Raw genomic sequence first — 25,361 nt, 5'->3', positions numbered from 1 at the left:
GCTAGTGGTCAGTGTAAAAAATAAAATCCAATCACACAAAGATTTGGCGGCCCCCACAGTAGTAACTTTGAAGACCCCCTTAGGAGCCCCGCACCCCTTGTTGAAGACCCCCTGCTCTAAACGCTTTATGGTCCCTCACACCGTTGAAAAAGGCGTCGGCCGACGACACCTCTCTCTCTTCTCCTGGTCTGCCTGTCGGTACAGATATGCCAAAGCGGTGGGGGGTGGGGGAGGGGGTGTTCTGTCTTTTCTGCCTTTCTTGTGCAATTATATGGTTCCACCTGGCTGTGTGGATCCTGCCACTGTAGCAGACATGCAGCCATGTGCGACGTCAGGCCTCTGCGCGCACAACCTATACCGCCATTACTTTCTCTCCCGTCCTCCGCCTCCCTTCCCTTCCCTGTCGTCTTTGTCGTGCTGCCGTGTTGTGCCTCCATTTCCCACAGCCGTACCCCCTGACTGACTGACTGACTGACTGTGGCGGCTGACATATTTTGCCTGTCACTCTGGCTAATTAAAAAAAACAAGCAAACCTATTACACCAGTGTTGATTTTGACAGCAAATTTGTATTTCGTTTTAGTCATAGTCTTTTGAATAGAATTCCATTTAGTTTGTTATTTAGCCATCTGAAATGTTTTAGTTTTTGTCTAGTTTTAGTCGACTAAATATCATAAGATTATAGTCGACTAAATCTACTGTTGATTTAGTCGACTATAATGTATTTTGGTGGTGCCTTGATGGTGTTGTAATGGCAGATTTTACACTTGGTTGCATGCTGAAAATAGCCGATCTACAAGCTCACAACGCGTCACGCTGCGACGCGTTGTGAGCTATTTTCAGAGCGCAACACCCGAACGCAACCAACCATAAATTGACTTGTCTTTTAGTTCTACTGGATCTCTTCTCCACTAGTCCCTCCCTAACATTTTAGTCTAGTTTTTATTTATTGACGAAATTGTCAATATATTTAGTCAACACTGCTATACACACTACAGTGCAAGATTTCCACAGGGTCTATTTCACAAACGCAAAGCTAGCCAGGATATAGAAGAGCATTGCATACGACATACATTTTTTTTTTAAATGTTCTAATATTTTTTTTGACACAGAATCAAATATGTTATGGTCATGACTCACCAGGTTCCAGGCTTAAAATAATTTATATACGTAAATATTTTTCGGAAATCTCTATAGGAATAATTAATGGGTTTTCTATCTGTGGCACCACAAGATGGCTGCCACTGCTATGCCCTATATTGCATCAGGCTTGGAAGAATAAGGTTCTCCCTTAACGGGTCCTTGGAATTGTTCCACAAAACCTGGCAACCGTTCCTAGACCACATTGGCACTCTTCTTATCATTGAAGAATCTAACAAGAAAACAATTACAGTCATAATTTATACCAGCTTGCGGCAAGCTAAACCCTGTACTAGGTTTGTGATAGAAATTACAGTATTCAATACCATTGCAACTCCTTCGAACACTGTTTCAGAGACATTGCGACATTTCATTATTATTAATCTATGCATTTGTATGTTTCAACTTTAAAATCTGTAGTTCATTTCGCTGGCCACCTTTTTTCTTCTTTCTTCATCCTGTCAACCCAAGTTTGAATGTGACAATGTGTGGGATGTGACTAGATTAATGTCTTCTTTTTTTTAATATATTCTTTATCTCCATTTTCTCAAGGATCAGGTTACTGTCAGTTTTCTTTTGTTTTGTATTTGTTTGTTTGTTTGTTATTCTGTCGTTTGTATCGGGAAATTGCAGACCTCTTTGTTGCACAAGAAATGTCTTATTATCTGTCATCTCTCCTGTCTGCATAGAACTAATAAAGAGATTTGTAAAAAAAAAAAACCGAAACAATACAAAAACAAGCAAACAACATGAGGAGGGATGGGCTTACCGGTGCCACGTTGTAGGCCAGCAACACGTGCTTCATGTCTGGGGACACCTCATACCTGCTGGCCTTGTACATTTCCTGGAGGAGAACAGAAGCAAGAAAAGATGTTATTTGCATGTTATTTTTAGACAGATGCCAGGCTCGTTACGGGGACACGCTATGAGCGGGGAACCCCAGGGGTCCTTGGGGAGGGTACCATGGGGTCCGCAGCAAAATTTGTTAATATAGCGTCACAATAATTCTTAACCAATTTAACCATTATTTTATACTTTGGCTATTCAAAAATAGCAGATCTACAAGTGACGCGCTATGAGCTTTAAAATATTGTGAAAATGTGTGCACATTTTTTTATATATATATATATTTAAAACATTTTTAACTCAAATCTTTGCTTCTGGGGGTTCTGGATCTAAACATTTTGAGATGGAGGTCGGCGGCCAAATAATTTTGGGGGTCCTTGACATGAAAAGGTTTGAGAACCACTGTCCAGGATTACTGAGGCACTACACTGTCTCTCTGCATTTGATGTATTACCTTGTGTTTACCTTGCTTATTGTAAATCGCTCTGGATTAAGAGCATCTGCTATATGCCTAAATTGTACATTTTAACCCATTAAGACCTGAGGCCGATTCTACAAAATGTCTGTTTTTAGAATGTCTTCTAAAAACTGTTTTTTGAAAAAACGTATGTTTCTATGTCAGTGGTTCTCAAACTTTTCCCCCCAAAATGTATATGTATTTGGCCAAGGACCCCCATCTCAAAATATTTTGTTCCAGGGACCCCCAGAAGCAAAGATTTGAGTTACAAATGTTCGCTTTAAAAGAATATATATTCAAAGATTTGCACACATTTTCACGATTAAAAGAAATAGCAGATCTACAAGCTCGTAGCGCGGCACTCGGTGCCGCGCTATGAGCTTGTATATCTGCTATTTTTGAATAGCCAAAGTGTAAAATAATACCTTTTAGCTAAAATCAAAAAATGACACAGAAAAGAAAAACAGACAGAAGGATGAGACCTTTAACCATGCGTGGCATCATTTTTCATTAAAGCCACAGCTTGCCTTTGACGGATGGCCTGTGGCTCCCGACGCAAACAGGCGACACATTAATCTTACGCTGTGAGCTTTCTGATTTGATGGCGGACATAATGTTGTGTGTCCCGACTCGTGCCGCAACGCGACGCACGCGCCGCATTCTCTCCCTCAAACGCCCGCGCCCTGCTTAACCCCGACGTTAACGAGGCGTTTCGCAAAGAGCAATAATGATGGATCATTTGGTGAGCCTTTGATATGCTGACACTGTGACAAAAGTTTTTAATTTGGTTTACGGCCCACCGACTGCGGTCCCTTCATAAGTTATGTGACTGGTTTAAATATGGTGGTTCTCAAACTTGGACCCCCAAATTGTCTCTATGCACAGCAGCCATTTTGGAGTGAAATTAGGCTTCTTCTTACTTCCTTCACAGGTGTTACCAATGATACTAATCAAGGCTCTGTTCCATTTAGTTTAGCACAGTGGTTCTCAAACCTATTCATTTCAGGGACCCCCATAACTCTGGGAGTGTACAAATGGAACCAAATGGACCCGTCAGGGTCCATTTGGTTCCATTTGTACACTCTCAGAGTTATGGGGAGTTATTTGTACACTCTCACTTATTTGTACACTTTCACTGATCACGGCCACAGTGGCCATGGGGCATGTCATTTTTCAAGGGGCACATGGCCATGGCCGTCGTGGCCGCCGTGAAATTCCTGCCCTGCTGAGGACCCCCCGGAACTCCCCCCCAAGGACCCCACTTTGAGAATCAATGGTTAAAATTAACCACTTCATGTGACAAAAGATAGTACCAAAGAGAAAGGAGCGCATCTGTTTGGCTGGAGTAAAAATCCCTAAAAATGTGCTCTTTGGTACAACTGGGTGACAAAGTTGATGCAAAAAAAGGATGAGACCAAGGCACACAAGTGGAAAAGTTAAAAAGCCTTTAATAGTCTGGCTAATGCATAGCAAAAATAAAAAACGCAGCGACGCGTTGCGGCAACAATGCCTTCATCAGGGTGACTAAACAAGATTGCAGAACAAACATGGCTTTTACAGGACATGATGACATCATAGGCTCATTACCATACAGATTGGTGGCAGGCTAAAAAAAAAAACACACCGACACAAAATTAAACTTACAAACTTCTTGTTGTGCACCAAGACTGTCCTCTCAGTGGTGTCGACGTTGAACCTGATGACATCCCCTTCACGTGTGCGGTACAACAGCTCATTGCCTGCAGGAAGCGAAAGGGAGGAAGAGAGAGAGACAGACATTAAACTTACAGCAAACAGAGAGGGAGAAAGAGAGAGAGAGACATTAAAGTTGTACTCAAACAAAGAGGGAGGAAGAGAAAGACATTAAACCATTAAGACCGGGAACGCATCTGTGTGTAATTTTAAGATTTCTTTGGCTATTTCTTTTGTAAATCGTGAAATGCGTGCAAATCTTTGAATATATATATAAAAAAAATTCAAAGCGAACATTTTAACTCAAATCTTTGCTTCTGGGGATTCTACAAATGTCTTCTAAATCCTAAGAGTTTTTTTTTTTTTAAACTTATATTGCTATATATCAGTGGTTTTCAAACATTTTTCATGTCAAGGACCCCCAAAACTCGGTGCCGCGCTATGAGCTTGTATATCTGCTATTTTTTTATAGCCAAAGAAATCTAAAAATGACACACAGCTGCGTTCCCGGTCTTAATGGGTTAAAGTTGTACTCAAACAGAGGAACTGTATTGTTAGTCCTTCACACCTCTCTGTGGAGCAGGGGGGCTCCGTGCAGAGCTTGTCAGAGGCAGAGCTTTGACAGATATAGAAAACAAACTACAAACACTATTTTTCACCGGCGCTCAGTGGGAGTCTGGCTAGCAGAGGGCGAGTACAGTTCATGTTAAGTTGCCCGAAAAACATAAATAGTTTTTTTTGACAGTGTGAGTTTGATCATTCACGATTGTCTCAAAAACAAACTGTGTGTCTGTGTGCAAACTAGCACACCTTTGGGAGTTTGTTTGTGTACTTTGGTGTGCATGTGTGGCTCCCTTCACGTCTGCTACTGTAGAATAATATGCTGCTCTTTGAGGCGATGCTGAACTTTGGTAGAACCCAGGGTGGCATACAGTGTAGTCCAGACTGCCACGATGTTCAAACGCTTCCGTCATACAGTATGTATGGAGCAACGGAAGCTCTGAAAATGATCATAGGATAAAGCGGACGCAGGCACACGCACAGATAGACTCTAGGTGGTGCTAGAGCACCTGCCCTTTGCCCTCTGGACCAAAAGTGCCCTTTTGAAAAATGTTTTTTTTTTTTTTTTTTTTTTTTAGTTTACCCTTCTGCATCAGGCAGCATATGGCTATTGAAACAAATACATATGCAATTACGACGTACAAGATGTGCCTGTAATAAATATCACACTAATAGGGCAGCCGGCGGTTCCGCGCGCCGCACAAGGTGCCCTTTTTTTTTTACTTGAGCACCTGCCCCTCAAAATGTCTGTGCACGTCACTGAGCGGACGTGACGCCTTCTCCCCGCTTCTGTTTGATCTTTACAGTCACGGACACATTTGTCTTGTAAATCTAATCTAACATAAATCTAAATAATCGAAGCACATTACAGCTTGCTGCTTATGAGAAATGGAAATTCTACAATAAAATGACACAGACAAACAGAGATAGAGAGATACACAGACAGACAGAGAGGGTCAAGTGTTTATGGACTGATAGTGATATATCTCATGTTGTGTGAATAGGTTTCTTCACAGTTTCTAAAAGCACTCAAAGAAACAAACAAACAAACAAAACAAAAACAACCAAACGGCAATAAAATAAATTAAATGAAAATGCATACCATGCATTGCATTTGCACTGACAATACTAATGTAGCATTAAATGCTGCCGTCTTCTGTGCTTAAAATTCAAGAGACATGTGTGACAAGTGTATGCCGGTAGAATGTTGTACAAATCTTTCTTTGCGTTTATAGGAAATGGAAGAATGGCACAAACAATATGCTGGATGTGTGCAGTGATTGGTTGGGGGCAGTCCACCTATATACTCACATTTTCAAACCCCCTGCCTGCCCTCAGAGTGCTTATACGAGTTGTTATTGTTGCTCGGTAATGGAGGGCTGACAGACGAAATACAGCACATTGTAAAAACAATTGATTGATAGAAAGGGCCCCACGGCATACTGTATTGGATGATATAGCATAGCATAGAGTTTTTTTCTGGGAGATATCGGAAAACTGGATACAAATAAAAGCATGAATACATGCACTGACTCAAAAATACACTGTGGCATCCCTTTGTGTACAGTCAGTAACTTTACTGGATGATCAATGTTGACGCATTCAATCCGGGAACGCATCTGTGTAACCACTTCTTAAACCATTATTTTATACTTTGGGCTATTCAAAAATAACAGATCTACAAGCTCATAGTGCGGCACCGAGTGCCCGCGCTATTTTTGAAAAATCGTGAAAATTCGCAAATCTTTGAATATATACAGTATATTTTTTAAGCAAACATTTGTAACTCAAATCTTTGCTTCTGAGGGGGTCCTTGGAACAATATATTTTGAGATGGGGGGTCGGCGGCTAAATATATATCATTTTGGGGGTCCTTGACATGAAAAAGTTTGAGCACCACTGATATAGACACATACGTTTTTCAGAAAACGGTTAGGCTTTAGAAGACATTTTGGGAATCGGCCTCAGGTCTTATGGGTTCAGTTGATTCACATCTTGATTGAGATTCTATAAAAATCCTTTCAAACCCTCACTCACTACTCTACTTTACAGAGAGTCATTATTTGACTAGGCACAGTATAGCTGATGCTACTCTATCAGGGTCCTTATCAGAGAAGGATACATTTAATACAGACACCGTCTCCCCCTTTTCACCTTCAAGCTATCTGTGCTCCCCCATCTCAATGCTTTAGAAAACCGGCGGGCCATTTAGCGAGGTAATTAGAACGTAGAGATTGTTATGTAAAGTGGTCTCTATCACAGAGCTATGTCTAATCGTCCATTAGGAGGTGGAGAAATTACCATCACAATGACTTGAGATTCATAGGAGAGTTGAATCCTTTGGAGAGCAATGCGAGACGGCTTGAGATTGACAACACCCCTTTATAGTAGCAGCTAGTACTAAAGTATGGTTATCAAAATATACTTTAAGTACCAAAAAGTAGAAGTAGTCATTATGCAGAATGTCCCTTTTCAAGTTTTCAAAATGTCCCCAAAAAATATTTTGAAAATAGCAGATCTACCTCACAACACATTGCATCAATTTGTGACGCTTGTAGATCTGCTATTTTCAAATAGCCAAATTATACATTGTTTTGTAATAATGATCTAAATCTACAAAGTAACTAAAGTTTTCAAATAATTGTAGTGGAGTAAAAAGGGCAATATTTGCCTCTTGAGATGTAGTGGAGTAGAAGTTAAAGCACAGAAAAGTGGAAATACTCCAGTAAAGTAAATACCTCTAATTCTAAATTGTACTTAAGTACTGTACTTGAGCATATGTACTGTACTTATTTACTTTACACCACTGCAAAGAGTAGGATAAAAACTAATCCTGTGCAATATAGCGATGCATCTCCTTCTTTTTCCCCCCAAGTAAACTTTGCTGTAGTATATTGGCCGTTGTTTGGTATCTGGATAAATTGCCTTCCTCCTGTGTTTGTAATGTTTCTCTAACTGTTAATCACTGGGGGAGGAAGAGATCTTCACGGCTTAATGATTGGTGGAAATTGAGGAAAGACTATACAACGGCGATCAATCACTAGTCAGACAGACTCCCTGGGCTTTATTGAGCATCTACATTTACGCCAATTACACACACTCAGCTGTATAGTCATCAATGCATGTGTTCACGAATCCATCCACCTATCAGTCTGTGTCTCACCAACACCGTCACTCACTCATTCATCATCCATCTATCGAGGACATAGGACCACAATGGAAACAACCCTCAGGGCTTTTTGTGTTATCCTCTTAGAATTGTATAACTGTACCTCTGTACTTTTTTTGCAAACTGTTAATATTAAGACCGGGAGCGCATGACATGTGTCATTTTTTGATGTATTTGGCTATTCAAAAATAGCAGATATACAAGCTCATACCGCGGCACTATGAGCTATGAGTGGGGGGAGGGGTGGGGGGTGGGTTAGGTTAAGACTTTGACAGGGGCCAGTTTGGAATTGCGGCCTCCTGAAGGTGTTTCTTTAGGGCAGTTTTGAAAGGGAGTAGGGTTTTACACTCCTTTACTCCTTTTGGTAGGGCATTCCACATTTTTGTGTTGCATAGCATGAGAACGAGTTCATTCCCTTTGTTGGTTGTGCCAAATCTGGGTTGAACATGATCCGTGGAGCTGCCTCTGGTGTTGTGATCGTGGACTTCATTTACGTTTTTTGAAATATTTAGACAGGTACAGGGGTATCCCAATGTTGTGGTGTATCTTGAAGACCAGGCCCAATGCAAGTTGCTGTACTCTGTCCTCCTGAGCCATCCAATCCCAGCAAAATGAGCAGTGGTTAGATGGGTTGTGTGTTTGAGGCCAAGAACTATCCTTACTATGTTTGTTTTGGGATGTTTGGAGCCTTGTTTTTAAGGCCTTGGTGGTGTTGTGATACCATGAGGAGCATGCATAATCGAAATGACCGTGTATGAGGGCCCCTGCAAGAATCTTCAAGGTATTCTTACTGACTTAGAGAGGAAATCCTACACAACTCTTGAAGCTCCTTCAGGTGGCAAAGGGCTTCTTTCAGACTGCTGGTCAAATCCTTTAGGACAGCCGCTCGCCGAAAACGTAACAGTGGTGTAAAGTAACCTTACTCAAATACTGTACTTAAGTACAATTTTGAGGTACTATTACTTTACTGGAGTATTTCCAATTGTCTATACTTTTACTTCTACTCCACTACATCTCAGAGGCAAATATTGTACTTTTACACTACAATTATTTCAGTTACTTTGTAGATATAAATTATTACAGTATATTATAAAACATACATTAACCACTTTAGCCCTATTTTATACCTAGGCTATTTGAAAACACAAGCTCACAACTTGTCGCATCGCGACGCGTTGTGAGCTTGTAGATCTGCTATTTTCAAACATTTTAGTACATTTACTTTTGGTATTTTAAGTACATTTAATAATACAATACTTATGTACTTTTACTGAAATAAATGTATCATTTCGGACTTTTACTTGTAACAAGAGTATTTCTACAATGCCGTATTGATACTTTTACTTAAGTAAGACATGCGAGTACTTTTTCCACCACTAGACGAGTTGTGAGCTTGTGGATCGGGCTATCACCATCGAGCGACAACCGGCAAGTATAAATCAGGACTTCAGTGTCCCGACTTCAGTGTCCCGACTGGGACACATCTTTTAGAAATCTGTTTAGAATATCATTTCAAAACCACCCCAGGAAAAGTGTTAAGGTTCAAATCTGATTTGCAAAAAAAAAATCTGTTTCCATGTGGTGCCGACTGCATGATTTCCCTTTGGATGTCGGGCCAAAAAAAAAGTATGGTATCTGGGCTGCCAGTCTGGACATCATAGTCCGTTTCATCTTTAGACGATTTGCTGAGCTTATCCCTCTCCTCTCCACACGTACACACGTATGCCCCACAGCTCCTCAGATACAGTACTGTCCCTCCATCTGCTGCTGCATGTCTCCAGACATCCCGCTGACTTCGCCGTTTTTGGAGCGTAACCTTTTCTCTCCTCGCCCACACTCGCTCTTTCATTCTTTTCTATAAAAATCCTTTCAAACCCTCACTACTCTACTTTAAAGAGAGTCATGGTTTGACTATGCACAGGGTAGATGATGCCGTTACTCTATATCAGGGTCCTTATCAGAGAAGGATACATTTAAAAGAGTCATTATTTGACTATGCACAGGGTAGATGATGCCGTTACTCTATCAGGATCCTTATCAGAGAAGGATACATTTAATCCATTAAGACCACCACTGAGATAGCTGCGGACCCCCATCTCAAAATATTGTTGTTCCAGGGACCCCCCTCACCCCCAGAAGAAAAGATTTGAGTTAAGCATATTCACTTTTAAAATACATACATATATTCAAAGATTTGCACACATTTTCAGGATTTTTCAAAAAATAGCAGATCTACAAGCTCGTAGCGCGGCACTCTGTGCCGCGCTACGAGCTTGTAGATCTGCTATTTTTGAATAGCCCAAAGAAATCTATGTCTCGAGCCATCCTGCTGACTTCATCGTTTTTGGAGCGTAACCTTTTCTCTCCTCACCCACTCTCGCTCTTACATTCTTTTCAAAGACGTGACACCACGCCCCCACCCCCACCTCCACCATCTTTTCTTTCACATCCTCCAGAGGCGTTCTATCTCCCTTTACAATCTCCCTCGCACTCTTTCTCTCTTTACCTGGCTCCCCCCCCCTCTCTCTCTTTCTTTCTCTCTTCTATTTTCCTCCATTTTCTCTTGCATGTGCTTTTAGCTGAAGGCACTGATTTCTCCTCTGACGTATCCCTTTCCACAGCGGCATGCCTTATTAAACCATTTAATCCGGAAACGCATCTGTGTCATTTTAGATTTTAGCTATAACCATTATTGTATACTTTGGATATTAAAAAATAGCAGATATACAAGCTTGTAGATCTGCTATCTTTTTTAAATCGTGTGTTTTTTTTTAAATCTTTGCTTTCGGGGTCCCTGGAACAAAATATTTTGAGATGGGGGTCCGCGGCCAAATACATTTTGGGGGTCCTGGACATGAAGAAGTTTGAGAACCACTGATATAGCAACATCTCAAAACGTTTTGTTCCAGGGAAGCCCCCAGAAGCAAAGATTTGAGTTTTTTATATCTGCTATTTTTGAAAATATTTGAAAACTTTTAATCATTTAGATTTTATTCTTTTACATAAATATTCTCTTCTAGGAGTCCCTGGCACAAATTCAACAACAATTCAGATGGGGCGTCCGTGGTCAAATACTGTACGTATCTATTTGGGGGGTCCTTGACACAAAATAGTTTGAGAACCACTGGCTTAGACCTCACATTTACAGTGCATAAGGTCAAACTGTTGTAAATAATACATTTGAATAGCAAAGAAAATCTAAAATGACAGATGCATTCCCGGATTTAATGGGTTAATACAGCCTGGTGCCCAGGGCACAGCCCTCACCCTGTTCCACTCAGGAGAGAGAGAGGAAGAAAACAGAGGCAGAGGGAGAGAGAGAGAGAGAGAGAGAGGAAGAGAGATGTGGAAAAGATATGGGAGACGGAGCTAAATCAAGTGTGTGGGAGAGAGATAAATGTGCGATAAGGTACAAACAGGTTCCGAGAAGAGTGAGAGAAGGATGCTGTGCCTGTGATTTAGCTTCACAGATTTCCCTTCAGAGACGCATATTATTCACCTCACACAGAGGTAATTTAACATACTAGATAGTTCTACTTAACCTTCGTTCTCCTGCTCTGATCTTTCCCATCGCCCCTTTCCTGCTTTGTCTAGTCTCATTTATTTCTTTTTACGATTACTCTTCACTGTAACTTTAACCAAGCCTTGTTCTACAAGCAAGGAGTATGACGGATTCATTTAGGATGGGAGAATGTTGTGCTGTACAGCAGTGGTTCTCAAACTTTTTCGTGTCAAGGACCCCCAAATTGATATGCATTTGGCCACGGACCCCCATCTGAAAAAAATCGTGCCACGGACCCCCAGAAGCAAAGATTTGTGTTAAAAATCTTCGCTTTATAAAAAAAAAGATTTGCACACATTTTCAAGATTTTTCAAAAATAGCAGATCTACAAGCTCATAGCGCGGCACATATCAGCTATTTTTGAATAGCCAAAGTATAAAATATGGTTAAAGTGGTTGAAAATGATTCTGACGCCATATTAACTAATTTTGCTGGGGACCCCCTGAAGGACCCCAAAGGACCCCTGGGGGTCCCCGGACCCCACTTTGAGAACCGATGTGCTAAATTGCTGCTGTACAGCGTACCATAATTGAGCAGCTTCCTGAGTATGTCATACCACTCTACTAACTTTTCCATCTCCTTTCCCCACTCGCTGCGTTCTTTGAGGTGCAACAAAGAATGATTTATTCACTTCAGCGGCTGTGCTTTTCCAATCGCGAGGGGATTGTTCTCCCATCCACTTTCCTTATTCATAACAGCTGAGAAGGCAGACTGCTGCTCTATGCCAAGAGAGCACTCAGCAGGCAGGGGTTCAACTTAGGAAAGAGGATCCCTATCAACCAGATTACTTAAGAGAAATGACTGTCCATCACCTATGACTCATGTCTACTCTACTATGTACATAGTGTTTTATATTTGATGATATTATGTCGTTGTTATTTTTTTATGCTATGTTGATAAATTGAATACATAGGACCACAATGGCAACAAGTCCTCAGTTTTTGTGTTATCCTTTTAGCCCAAATGTATGACTGTACCCATGCTGTTTGCATTTCTGTCCAACTACATTTTCAGGCCTTCAAACCTAGTCCTATGTTGCGCTGATAAGAGCAATGGTCACCGAAGTATATGGCCATTTGAAGTGTATAACACTGCTATAACACTGCTGCCGACGCAGCGATGCACCTGCAGCACCTGCAGCACCCAGGTCCACTGTCATACATACCATACAAACACTGAAGTGAATCGAGAACTCCATGATTTTTACATCAAGAAGTGGCCCATTACATAGAACTACTTTTAGTATCACGTCCTTTCTGCATGGATCAAAGCTAAATAAAATATCACAACTGAAAAATGTTGTATGGGCAAATCCTAATGTGTGATTTTTGAAACAGTGTTTCGCGCGCGCACAAACACACACACACACACACACACACACACACACACACACACACACGGTGAAGATATCACAGACTGAGGCCTTTAACCTTTTGCTTTGATTAAATATCCCAGACCATTATGCTTCTGAACATACTGCTAGTTTTACCACTTTCAAAAAGAACCAGGGCAGGGGCCTCACACCGCCCCTTTACCCAGCCCAAGGCACCCCGATCTTGGGTACGGGGATGGGTGGTGGGGACCCCCTCCGCAGGGACCTGATCGTACTTTGGACTTTCGGAATTTTCAAAAATAACCAGGCGACACGCCGCCCGCCTCTACCCAGACAAGGCACGAATGCAGAGGCCGAAAACTCTGTTTTTGGGGGGGGGGGGGGGGGGGGTAAAACTGTGTACATATTGAGTGTGTTCCTTCGTCTGCCTCGAAGATGAAAACTAAGTCGGAATCGGAATAGACTTCATTTTCACATGACACGATTACAGATGTAAAAGAGTGGGTGAATGTTTGTGTGTGTGCGAGCTCTCAATACTGCAGTTACAAGAATAGTTAGAATAGTGAAGAGGGAATAGAGACAAAAGGAATGCGTAACACAGAACAGGTCGATAACGGGCAGGGCACAGACAAATCAAATATATCAAGTCCAATATACTGTACACTGGAATTTACAACATGGTTATACAGATGGTAGAAGTTATTATTAAGTGGCTGGAATTTAACTCGATGTAAGAATAAAGCATTTTCACAGTTTTCACAGGAGTAAATAAAGGCTGATCATTTTACAGTGTGAATGTTGGCCATGGTCATCGCTAATGCTGTTGTAAAGTAAAACAGAAATAGATGTGCTTAGATAGACAAAGGGCATCGTTATCATCATTTTAATAGAGGCCCATGTATATCGTCTCTGCCTTTCAGGATTCAATTTCAAAAGTAGAAAAAGTGGCAGATCTACAAGCTCAAAGGTTTAGAGGTTGTGTATCTGCTACTTTTGATGCTTTTGTGCAGTGTTGTAAAGTGTAAGTACATTTACTCAAGTACTGTATTTTTACTTTTGGTACTTTAAGTATATTTTGATACCAATACTTTTGTACTTTTACTCAAGTACATTTTGAATTCCGGACATCTACTTGTAACGGAGTACTTCTACATTGCAGTGTTGCTACTTTTACTTAAGTAAAACATTTGAGTACTTTTCCCACCACTGCTTGTGTGTGACGATCAAGTAGGGCGTTAATTTACCCAAAAAAACACAAAATGTTAGAATATGGAGATAAGAGGTTTCTCCCCAACAGCAACGATTTACTACAGGGGTCTTCAGCGTTTTCAGGCCAAGGACCCCCTCTCTGAGAGAGAGATGGAGCAGGGACCCTCACAATATATTGCATAAACATGTGTTGCAGATTAAAGCTTTTCATAGATGTTGGTTTCATGTCAATGTGTATTTTCAGACATTTAACCACTCAAACCATCAACACTAAGTAAACTTTCACTCTGTACTTAGTCTGCTCTTTTTCCCCCTCTCTTTGCCGAAAATAGCCGATGTACAAGTTCGCAACGGCTCGCGCTGTGAGGCGTTGTGAGCTTGTAGATCGGCTATTTTCGGCTAATGTTCCCCTCAGAATAGGGATGCTAGGGTTCAAGTGGTTAATGTAAAAACAAAAATCCTATCACACAAAAATTTGGCAGACCCCCTGTAGTAACTCTGAGGACCCCCTAGGGGTCCCGGACCCCCTGTTGAAGACCACTGATTTACTATATTACAACAAGATCTGAAAACACCAGTGTGAAGGAAGGAAGGAAGGAAGGAAGATGTCCATGTAGCTGCTGTGCTGTGAGTGGTATCATTAACCTCAAGGTGAGCTGAGGTCATGGTGTTAAGCTCAGGACAAAATGTGATTTTTTTCTTGTCCGTTCCGGGTCAGTTGTCCGTGCTGAAGGCAGCAGATGATGGCTGTCCTGATAAATGTGATACAAGCATGCTCGCTGGCTAGAATTATAGCAGGTGTCTCGTGGCTAAATTAGCTCTCCAAGGGCGTAATGTAGTCAGTCTTAAATCTCTGCTGCCCTTTGACTCAGGGTGTGCTATAAAAAAAGTGGATAGGGTTCATTACAAAAAAATGTACCAGGATTCTAATTAACCCATTAAGACCGGGAACGCATCTCTGTCACTTTTAGATTTCTTTAGGCTATTCAAAAATAGCAGATATACAAGCTCATAGCGAGCTTGTAGATCTGCTATTTTTGTAAAATCGTGAACATTTTTGCAAATCTTTTTCTTTGAATATATATATATATATTTTGAAGCATTAGGATTTAGAAAAACATTTTTTAATCGGCCTCAGGTCTTAATGGGTTAAAAAAAGACGCAATCCCCCACAATTTTCCAACAATTCCACTTCACTGCTGATCAGAGAAGGAATTCTAGATAATAATGGCCCATGAGTCCTGTGCAATTTGAATTCAACTTCCGTGCTACATGACGAATGGATGAAGGGACGTTTTATGAGAGGAAAGGGCCACGTTCAGAAAAGGTCTGTTTGCTTGGTTTAATAGTCCGTCATATTGTATGTATTCAATTTCCCGTCTGTCCGGCGTTCATCAGGCCGGAATGCCATGGACAATTAAAGCAAATAGACATTTTCTGAGTGCGAACCATTCCTTTTATTTAAATGTTAACAGTTTAACCACTGAGTGGAGTCCCTCAAGGGTCTATACTAGAGTATTTTCTGTTTTCTGTTATTGTGGGGAAAGCTTTGGCAGAAAATAGCCGATCGAAAAAAGATCCCCACGATAAGGATAGTGGGGTTTAAGGCAGGGGTCTTCCACAGGGGGTCCGGGACCCCTAGGGGGTCCTCAGAGTTACTACAGGGGGGCTGCCAAATCTTTGTGTGATATGTTTCTTTTTTTTTACCTTAACCACTTGAACCCTAGCATCCCTTTTCTGTGGAGAACTTTAGCCAAAAATAGCAGATCTACAAGCTCACAACGCCTCGCGCTGCGAGGCGTTGTGAGCTTGTAGATCGGCTATTTTTGGTAAAGAGGTATAGGTGTAGTGGGGAAAAAAGGGCAGACCAAGTAAACAAAAAGTTGAATCTGAAACACAATTGTATACGATATAGAGGGAGGGGGTCCCTGCTTCATCTCTCTCTCAGCTAGGGGGTCCTTGGGCTGAAAACGTTGAAGACCCCTGGTTTAAGGGGTTAATAGGACAACGTGCCAGGCGGTCAGAGCGCAGTGGCGCAGTACAAACAAACAAATGAACGACAGAAGAGACAAATGGTGAGCCCGTCAAAAATGAATAAAGTCTAGAAAATATAAATCCTCCCAGGGCCATATCCAGCTTGCGTTCTTCCGAACATGATTCATCATTATGAGCAAAGTCAATCAAGGTCAGTCCCTTGCTTCATTTTTCACAGCCTCGGTCTATAGCTGTGGAATTCAATAAAATACTATAATAAAAAGCAAGGCAGCCGCACATTTTTGCAAGAGAGAAAATCATTATTTCCATATTTTCTTGCTTGGCATGAATGCCATGCGACTGTTGAAAGCAAAAAAAGTACATAGGCCTATTTGCTTCGGGAAGTTTGAGTAATTAAACAAACAGAGAAAAAAAAAACATAAAGAGGTTAGGACTATGGATTTGGCACAACTGAATTACTTGATGATGGGAGGCAAAACACTCAGCTTTTCAGCAGTGTTGAATACAGCTAAGGTCTTTACTCTCTGTGACGAGACGCCTAAGTGAATTCAAAGGATTGTAAGTCTATATGCCGGATATGACATGAATGCAAGGACACTGAGCATTATGACAATTGTGGATTTGCAGGAGGCACAGCCACCATAGACTTCCAGTGAAGGCCGAGTGTACACAAGCGAAACAAAAGTACACAGTATAACCGTTTAAACAAGGCCTCTGACAACTGGGTGGTTACTAAATACTACCACTACGAGGAAAACAAAGAAACTGCATTTTCCATGAGGAGAAATAACAAAAGGAAAGACTGCAGCATTGTGTGTTCTCAATGGCGGGTTTGCTTTCCTAGAACGGTGTTCTCTCTCAAACGGTGGGGCCTGTTGAAGCCCAGGCAGAAGTCGAAACTAGCTGAAACTAGAAAAGTGGATCTTCGTTAGGCCAAGGTTGCCTGATATACCCAGGGCTGTGTCAAGTCGAAATGGCCATGAACGCACTCGACATATTGAACAGATATGTGAGGGGTGAAAAATACATCAATGCTCAGTTTCGCCGTTGCTCACGGCAGGTCAGGGTAGTCCAATTTGAAACTTAATGCCTTCTTCATCACTTATTCTCGCTCGCTCACGTTGCTCAGCTGGTGCATGCGAATTTGATTGTCTTTAGGGACGGATGAATCTTACATTTAGTGAATAGCAAACAAAAGAAGGTTGCTCCCCAGTCCCTAAAAACCTCCCAAAAAAACGTTTTGCCCATTTGGACAGCCAGAGAGCAGGCTTCATTTGCGCGAATATTTTTGTTTTACTTGCCCCGGGCAGTCGGGCCACCATTAGGGGCCGTGTCCACCAAGACTTTATTTCCTGTATGTTTTTAATTGTTCACAACGGGAGCGCTGTGTTTTGCATTTTTATCTGCTTGCCGAGAGCTGAAATATTTTCAACCTGAGGGTTCGGAAGCGTTTTTTTAGGCGAGCGCCGTGCGTTTTCAGCTGGGAAGACGGAAGAGACACTTTGGTGGACACATAGCCTTGTGTCAACCCGCGCAGCCAATCAGAGTATAAGTTCACTGTGGATTAGTGCTCCCCCCTGCGCTAATTAAGTGTGCACCATCAGCAATTAATGAACCCTGCCACAGAGACTTGATGATTAAATGCCCTCTTCCAAGTTTTCAAGTGTTGTCTGTAAAGTTGTTGTAAGTAACTTCTACGCTTACTGTGGGAAACATATCGTTGCTGTTGGGCAGAAACCTCTTATCTCCATTCTAACTTTTTGTGTTTTTTCGTAAATTAGCGCCCTACTTGATCACACAAAAGTATCAAAAGTAGCAGATCCACAAGCTCGACACTGTTTTGAGCTTGTAGATCTGCTTCTTTTGAACCCTGAAAAGTAACAGATTCGGACATATGAGGTTTTCCACCCACCAGAGACAATACTGTTTTCCCATTCGTGCAGCCATGTCACCGTGCAAACAGTGTATCCTACTGATATTAATTATTGCAACCTGTCAGCTACAGCATGGCGATGGCAATCGTCACCTTCCTATCTGCGTCACCTGTCTTCTTGCTGGCAGCGAGGCTCTGACTCTCAACTTCTCACACTGTGTTCTCATTATAGGCAGAACAGGCCAACTGTGAAAGGAAATACAGGCTAAGCTGCAACACAAGTCCCCCCAAAAACCTGCAGTGATGTTGCATAAGTACTGCATCAGCCAGCCACAGTGGAGCCTCTTCTATTCCTGTTCCTGAACATTATTTAGTGCAACGTCAGCTGTGTTGAAATGTTAACGTCAAACAACTTTTCAGACCTTTATTTCTTTTTTGGTGTTTTGACACCAGATGGCTGAAAGATGAACTGAAATTTGCAGCTTTCAAATTGTTCCTTTTTAGATTTGGAATAACAGCTGCTTGCTGCATTCAACATTTTCATATGGCATCTATTAAGTCATTTTCAAAGAAAGGAGAGCAAGCGCCGGTCGCGGTCGTGTCTCATGCACACGCCTATGCCAAAGTTAAATAGTCTGTTGTGTCTCATGCACACGCCTATGCCAAAGTTAAATAGTCTGTTGTGTCTCATGCACACGCCTATGCCAAAGTGAAATAGTCTGTTGTGTCTCATGCACACACCTATGCCAAAGTTAAGTAGTCTGTTGTGTCTCATGCACACACCTATGCCAAAGTTAAGTAGTCTGTTGTGTCTCATGCACACACCTATGCCAAAGTTAAGTAGTCTGTTGTGTCTCATGCACACACCTACAGATGTGCCATTTCAAAACTTCAAATGTCCTGCCATCGCCAAGACAGTACATTTTCAGGGGATTCCCAGGGCAATAAGAGGGACAAAGAAGGGCATTTAAAATGCTGAATTATTTTGATGATCACTGCTTTTATGATGCTAATTAATTTGAGCAACTGGTCAAGGACCTCTTCAAATCACCTTTCGCCTCATAATGAGTCTGACACCTTCTTCAACACACATTCTTTTGTTCTCATGTATATGGGTGTCTGTTGAAGGGAAAAACGGGGGTGTGTATTGACAACTTATTTTCAGGGGCAAAACAGTGCATTTTTAAGGGAAGAAAAGGGAGGGGAAAAAAAAATCCATTTTCAGGGCACTTTCAGGGAAAGAACAGTAACGTGTGAAGTTTTGAAGTGGCACATCTGTATGCCAAAGTTAAGTAGTCTGTTGTGTCTCATGCACACACCTATGCCAAAGTTAAATAGTCTAACTAATTGGATCTCAAAGTGGGGTCCTGGGGGGGGGGACCCCAAATATAGGCCTATAGATTACATTTCAATAATAAAAGTAAATAGAAAACAATGGGTCCAATTAGTCTATTTTTGCAATAGAGCGGTATGGTCACATATACCCATATATATATAGAGAGAGATCACATTTCCCAACCCCACCTTAGGGGCTGCCGGACTAATAGGCCAGTCACAGTCACAGGCCTATATTGTTGATCAACTATATTCACTCATATTATATGAGTGAATATAGTCAGGACAAACGTGTATTTGGTGTCTATAGGCCTGTGGCAGTGCTGTCGAGCCTACCCTCTGTGAGCCTATCCTCTGCTTGGCTTCCCAAAAGTGTGTCTAGTCAGACGCTGCAGGAGGAGGGGGTGGGGCCAAGATGTTCACTTCAATGCTGTAGCAGGCCATTCTGCTGTAGATATGGTCTCCTACCTCTATTCAGTTATTCTACCTCCTACCTTTATTAACTGGTGTGGTTATAGCAAACGCAGATCAAACCACATTGTATTTGTCTTTGATAAGCTTAACTGACAACTGCTGATAAAAACACAACTTATTGACACAAGGCATTAACACTCACACTTCTGTGGATTACAGTAAAATTGTAATGACAATCACATTCACAATCACTTAATTCTGAAGTGCCGGTGCGTCCATCTCCACCCACTCTGACTCTGCGGCCGCACTGAGGCGCCTATACGTTGGACACTGTACACCCGACGTTTGCTTCATATGCTCTAGCCTTTGATTGCTTTTCAATAAAACCATATTACATAGGTATCACCTACATGTTACTGATTCTAGAGAATGCTATATTATTATAATCTGTTCTTTATTTCCTGCCTGATGGATTAATGAAACTGAACGGATTTTTTTTTGTATTCCTTTAAGATAAAATATTCACACGCAAATACAAACACACACATACACACACATGCACACAAAATGAAATGCCACTTTGCTTGGCTTTTAACTAAATCACAGTCATAAACCTCTATCAAAGTCATGGAGATACGGTGGAAATAACTGAGGTAGGCCATATTGTTTATCTATTTACCTGTTCCCACTTGGCAAATGACTCAGCATGATCAACAAATGTAAATCGAGGCCTGTGGCACCGGGGTGGGGGCACAAAACAAGGAGTGGCCATTAAAATGGCAACCATGCAGCTATACTCAGAGCCCCCGCTGGGCTCATCACAGCAGTGTGGGAATGATGCAGACACGTTGGTGCTTACAGTAATGCTTCCATCTGTCTGTAGTAATTGAACCACTAAGATTTACAGTGACAGTCACACAACTAAGGAGCATAGCTCACATCCGTGTGTGAGAGGGAGTCGTACACAATTAGAGATGGGCAAAATTATCGATATCGCAATATATCGTGATATTTTATTTCCCAATACTGTATCGATACTCCAGGCCATAGTATCGTGATACTTTTGGAGAAAAGAAAATCTGTTCCCATGCATAGAAACCAATGGTAGAAGTCCGGTCGTGACATTCTGCTCCTCTAGATGTCGCTGTACTATAGCTAGTGATAGCTACGATAGCTACGATAGATACGTATCGTATCGTGAGGTTCTTGCCAATACCCATCCCTATACACAATGAGGCTAAAATGATCAGCTGTGACCTATACGGGCTATCACAGTCTACGGCAGGGGTCGGCAACCTTTTTGACATGTGTGCCATGTTTTTATTCATAAAAACATGGCACACATTAAGTTGAATTATGATTGACCAACAGATTTTGATTGTCCAGACACATAACTTTTTTTTTCTTCTTCTTTAGAAATATTTTCTTTCACATCACATTACATAATGAACATTAGACTCTCCATTAGACTCTCTAAGCCTCCCCAGTCAGATTTCAGAGTTTGAATGAATGTAGAATTATGTGCAGGATGTAATTTGCATACAGATGTGAGGGGATTTAATTTCTCTTTGAATATTTAATTTTAAAAGAACAATCCTCTCTCTCACACCAGTGTGTCAGTGATCACCCTCCCTTGTGCTAATGTTACACCCGTAGCTAAGGTTGCCTACCAGCCAGCCGGTTATCCGCACAGACTCTACGGGATAACCGGCCGATCTTTACGAGAAGCCATATAACAAGAATTATGCTCGATTAAAGTTGATATCGGATGTAATTGGCTGAAATAGTAGACCATAATAAAGAGAAGCATTTCTCTTAAACTAGCCTCCTTATGCGTGTCATTAAGGATTCTAGAGGCTATATTTAGCGTGCCTCCAGGGAAACGGATTAATGACTAGAGAAGGCCAGGGATAGGGGGAAAACATAAATCCATACTGAACTAGGTTTTAAAGGAGAATTCCATCTGAGAGCCTGTCGTGTCCTGAAGCCAATAATTGCACTGCCTATGGTCGGGATCATGGCATTCGCAATATGTCACATCACAGAAGTCAGGTAAAAAAAAAACATGACATGATAACTAAGATTAAATAATCCAATATTGTCTCTCTCTCTCTCCCTCTCCCTCTCGTTTTACCTGTCAGCTGAATCTAATAAGACCAAAAAAATACCTCAAGATCAAAGCTGGCACCGTCAAGCATTTCACACAAAATAAAAGCTTGACGGAGCTTTTTTTCCCTCCATTTCATGCCAGTGAGCTATAATTGTATAATGTCTGCTTCTTTAATGACAAGTCTCATTTCACGGCTGCCGATGTTGTATATAATGGAATAGAACTGCTATTAATAACGAACTCTAATGAGCTCATCAAGGCGACATAATAACGTATAGCTGGGCCTTCTGCTGATGACAGCAACACGTGCAGACTCTATATTGACGGCTTGGCTTCACACACAGAAGGAGTGAGAATGTTTTTTGGCACGGAGATTAAGGACCAGATGCCTGCTTCCAGATGTGCGCTACCGTATGCACACTCACAGTTGGCTGGGCGTGTTTGCCGGGGCATTGGTCATGCGCGTTATAAGATTTGTTTACGGCTTTGTGGGTCACAGCAAGCAACAGGAACACAAACGGTCGCCGGGGACATAGCTTATCAGCCGGCACACATATGGTGACCTGTGGCTAACCCCAAACACTGAAATGATACGGCTGGAGTTACACCCGACCCGACGCGGGAGAATTGACTGTTTCAGTCTAAAGCAGAGCCTGTTACAGATGAAGCCACCGCACAAGTCTCACTATTTCCAATTATAATCTTTTTAACAGCACTGCTTGCTGAACTAACTGCTGCTGTACCTGTGATCCATCCCAAGGGGAACGATTGGGAGAAAAATAGATGCCCTTTCTTTCCGAACATCAAACAGGAGAACGAACGAGGCCGTCCTGCTGCTGAAAGAAGTCTGTGGAGGCCGATTCTACAAATCCATGTCTTCTAAATCCTTTTTTGGAAAAAAACGTATGTTACTATGTCAGTGGTTCTCAAACTTTTTCATGTCAAGGACCCCCAAAATGATATGTATTTGGCAGCGGACCCCCAGCTCAAAATAGTTTGTTCCAGGGACCCCCAGAAGCAAAGATCTGAGTTACAAATGTTCGCTTTAAAAATATATATATTCAAAGATTTGCACACATTTTCTTGATGTTTCAAAAATAGCACTCTGTGCCACGCTATGAGCTTGTATATCTGCTATTTTTGAATAGCCAAAGTGTAAAATAATGCTTTTTAGCTCAACTCAAAAAATGACACAGATGCGTTCCAGGCCCAGGATTACTGAAAAAAAATGGGTTACAAAATCGTGGGATAAAAGATAAAATAAAATAAAATAAAATAAAATAAAATAAAATAAAATAAAATAAAATAAAATAAAATAAAATAAAATAAAATAAAATAAAAATAGAAGATGTACAAGCTCGCGGCACAAAGTGACGCGCTATGAGCTCGATACCAAATGATACCAACGTATATGAGGTTTCCACCAGACAAGAGATGATATGTATTTAATAACCACCGAAAAATGATACACGTCGGGTAGCTTTTGATGAAAAAGAATAGAACGATGTGCACATCATCCACACCCAGTGTCGGCCGGGCAGGTGCTTGAGCAAAAGAATAACAGCAAACTGACTGATAAAAAGACACGCTCGCACACCGCCGATACATAGCTATAAAGCTTTTGAAGCACAAACCATTGTGTGGGAGAAGCGAGCGGGCAGCGAGGTCACACAATTACACGCAAAGAGCAACAATTGTTGATGTTGACTTGACAGACAGTGGGGGAAAAAAAGCAAGGGAAGAAAACGCTTTTGTTCAGTGCAGCCACTGTAGCTCTAATTGTCGTGTTTGACAAATGGTTCCCTTTACAGCTATTCTGGGAGGAAAGTGTCGACAAAGCCCGAGCCTCTCGCTGTGATGATTAACAACGGTACAGAGCCAACATATAACCACTGCAAGTTAGCACTTAGCAGCAAGCCGAATGCCATTCCATGAAAGCGTTGTACTCACTGTTTATCCATTTGGCATCAGGGTCATGAACCTTGAAATCTTTCCTGAAGATGTCGCCCACGGTTAACTTGCCCTTAAAAGCGAGGCTGTCATCTTCTCCTGCAACACACAAACAACAACCATTGTTTAAAAAAAACGCATAGCATGAATCCAGACTGCAAAAGCGTGTTTTTGGACAGAGAAAACAGAACAAAGAAAAAAAAGCAAGTAGTTTACAAGGGAGCTGGCTCATAATGCATGAAGAAACATTTATACAATAAATTAACCAGCCGGTCTAAGATAATTTAGATAAGATGATGTTTATTGTCACTGCATATAAACATCGCACCAAACGGAATTCCGTTTGGTGCACCCACTTCAAATCAAACAGCATCATCAACATTGAAATACAGAATACAAAAAATGGAAGTTGTAATAATCACCCACTATTGTCTAATCATTCACGCAAGACTGAGAGAAAGCACTGCGTATTAAAGAAAGTCTCAAGGTGCAAGGCCCAACAATACCATGAAACTGAGAAAACAGCCAGCAGCACATCAATGAATGTCCTTTTCACAAAGTTGTGTCTTTACCTCACCCAGACTAATAAAACTGTGTGAAAAGGACATTCATTGAGTGCTGGCTGTTTTCTCAGTTACCCAAACGCAAGACAAAAATAAAGCTGTTATCTCAAAGCAAATTGTTGGCTAGCTATCAAAACTATGTAGCCTTCTCTTCTGTTTGAACTTCAACACAACACATTAACCTCATAACAACACAGCACCAACACCAATGATATTAGGAGTTGCATCTTCCTTCTGCTTGGCCTCGTCAGTTCACCTTTCAAATAATTTACAGGATAAGGTATTTATTTATAAAGCGCCTTTCAAAACAGCAGTGGTGGAGACAGAAGTAACACAGTCTGACTGTCAACGCTAACCGAGGATTGGCACCATTTATTTCATATCTGATTTTTGTCTCCGCCAGGCCGAAAGGCAGGGGGTATGTTTTACCCCCTGTCCGTCCGTCCGTGTGTCCGTCCGTCCGTCCATCCGTGTGTTCTGTCCGTGTGTTAGCAGCTAATCTCCGGCACCGTTGGCCCGCTCGCTCCAAAACTGCGCACACACACTCCCTGGATGCCAATTCAGAACCGCTGCCCCAAATATTTCACATGTTATAGCGCCACCAGGAGGCCAATTTGTGCAAAACCCATTTTTTTATATTACTCCTACAGATTTTATCCAAACGTCAGGCAAATCGGTACACAGTATCTCTATAGTCATGTGATCAACACGGGTCTGTCTAATTTCCCATATTCCATCCTCATTGGCTAAGGTTGGCTTCCAAAATTTGCAGGATTGGTCCGTTTTGAACAAAATGCCTCAAATCATGAACGCAGCATGCGATTTCCGTGAAATTTCACACGCACATTCCCACTAGGCCGAGGAAGAAATGCCACCCTTTTCACATTGGCCTGTTATAGCGCCACCAGCAGGTCTAATTTAGCAAAACACATTTTTGGAACAAAATGCCTCAAATCATGAATGCAGTGTCTGATTGCCGCGAAAGGCCTAAGAATAAATGGCACGGTTGGTGCCCTTTTCACATTGGCCTATTATAGCGCCGCCAAGAGGCCAGAATAACATACCTGACATGGCGGAGACCTGTGCTCCGAGGAGCACTTTTTCTATTTTTATCTGATTTCCTCCATCAGACAAGAGAAAGACAGATAGCTAGA

General features: G+C 41.6%; 1 protein-coding gene across 1 annotated transcript in view; it reads right to left on the bottom strand.

Moving 5' to 3' along the window:
* Positions 1 to 25,361, bottom strand: part of LOC311038868 (A-type potassium channel modulatory protein DPP6-like) — a 137,073-nt gene that overhangs the window by 52,014 nt on the left and 59,698 nt on the right. Inside the window, exons 3-5 of the mRNA XM_084048487.1 lie at positions 23,645 to 23,743; positions 4,086 to 4,180; positions 1,908 to 1,982 (exon numbers count right to left, since the gene is read on the bottom strand). Of these exons, the coding sequence (XP_083904613.1) occupies positions 1,908 to 1,982; positions 4,086 to 4,180; positions 23,645 to 23,743 (269 nt within the window). The remainder of the gene's footprint in view (positions 1 to 1,907; positions 1,983 to 4,085; positions 4,181 to 23,644; positions 23,744 to 25,361) is intronic.

Source organism: Gymnoscopelus microlampas (assembly GCF_963454915.1).
Source record: "Gymnoscopelus microlampas genome assembly, chromosome: 22".
NCBI classification, from domain to species: Eukaryota; Metazoa; Chordata; class Actinopteri; order Myctophiformes; family Myctophidae; genus Gymnoscopelus; species Gymnoscopelus microlampas.
This window is presented reverse-complemented; position numbering and strand designations above follow the sequence as displayed.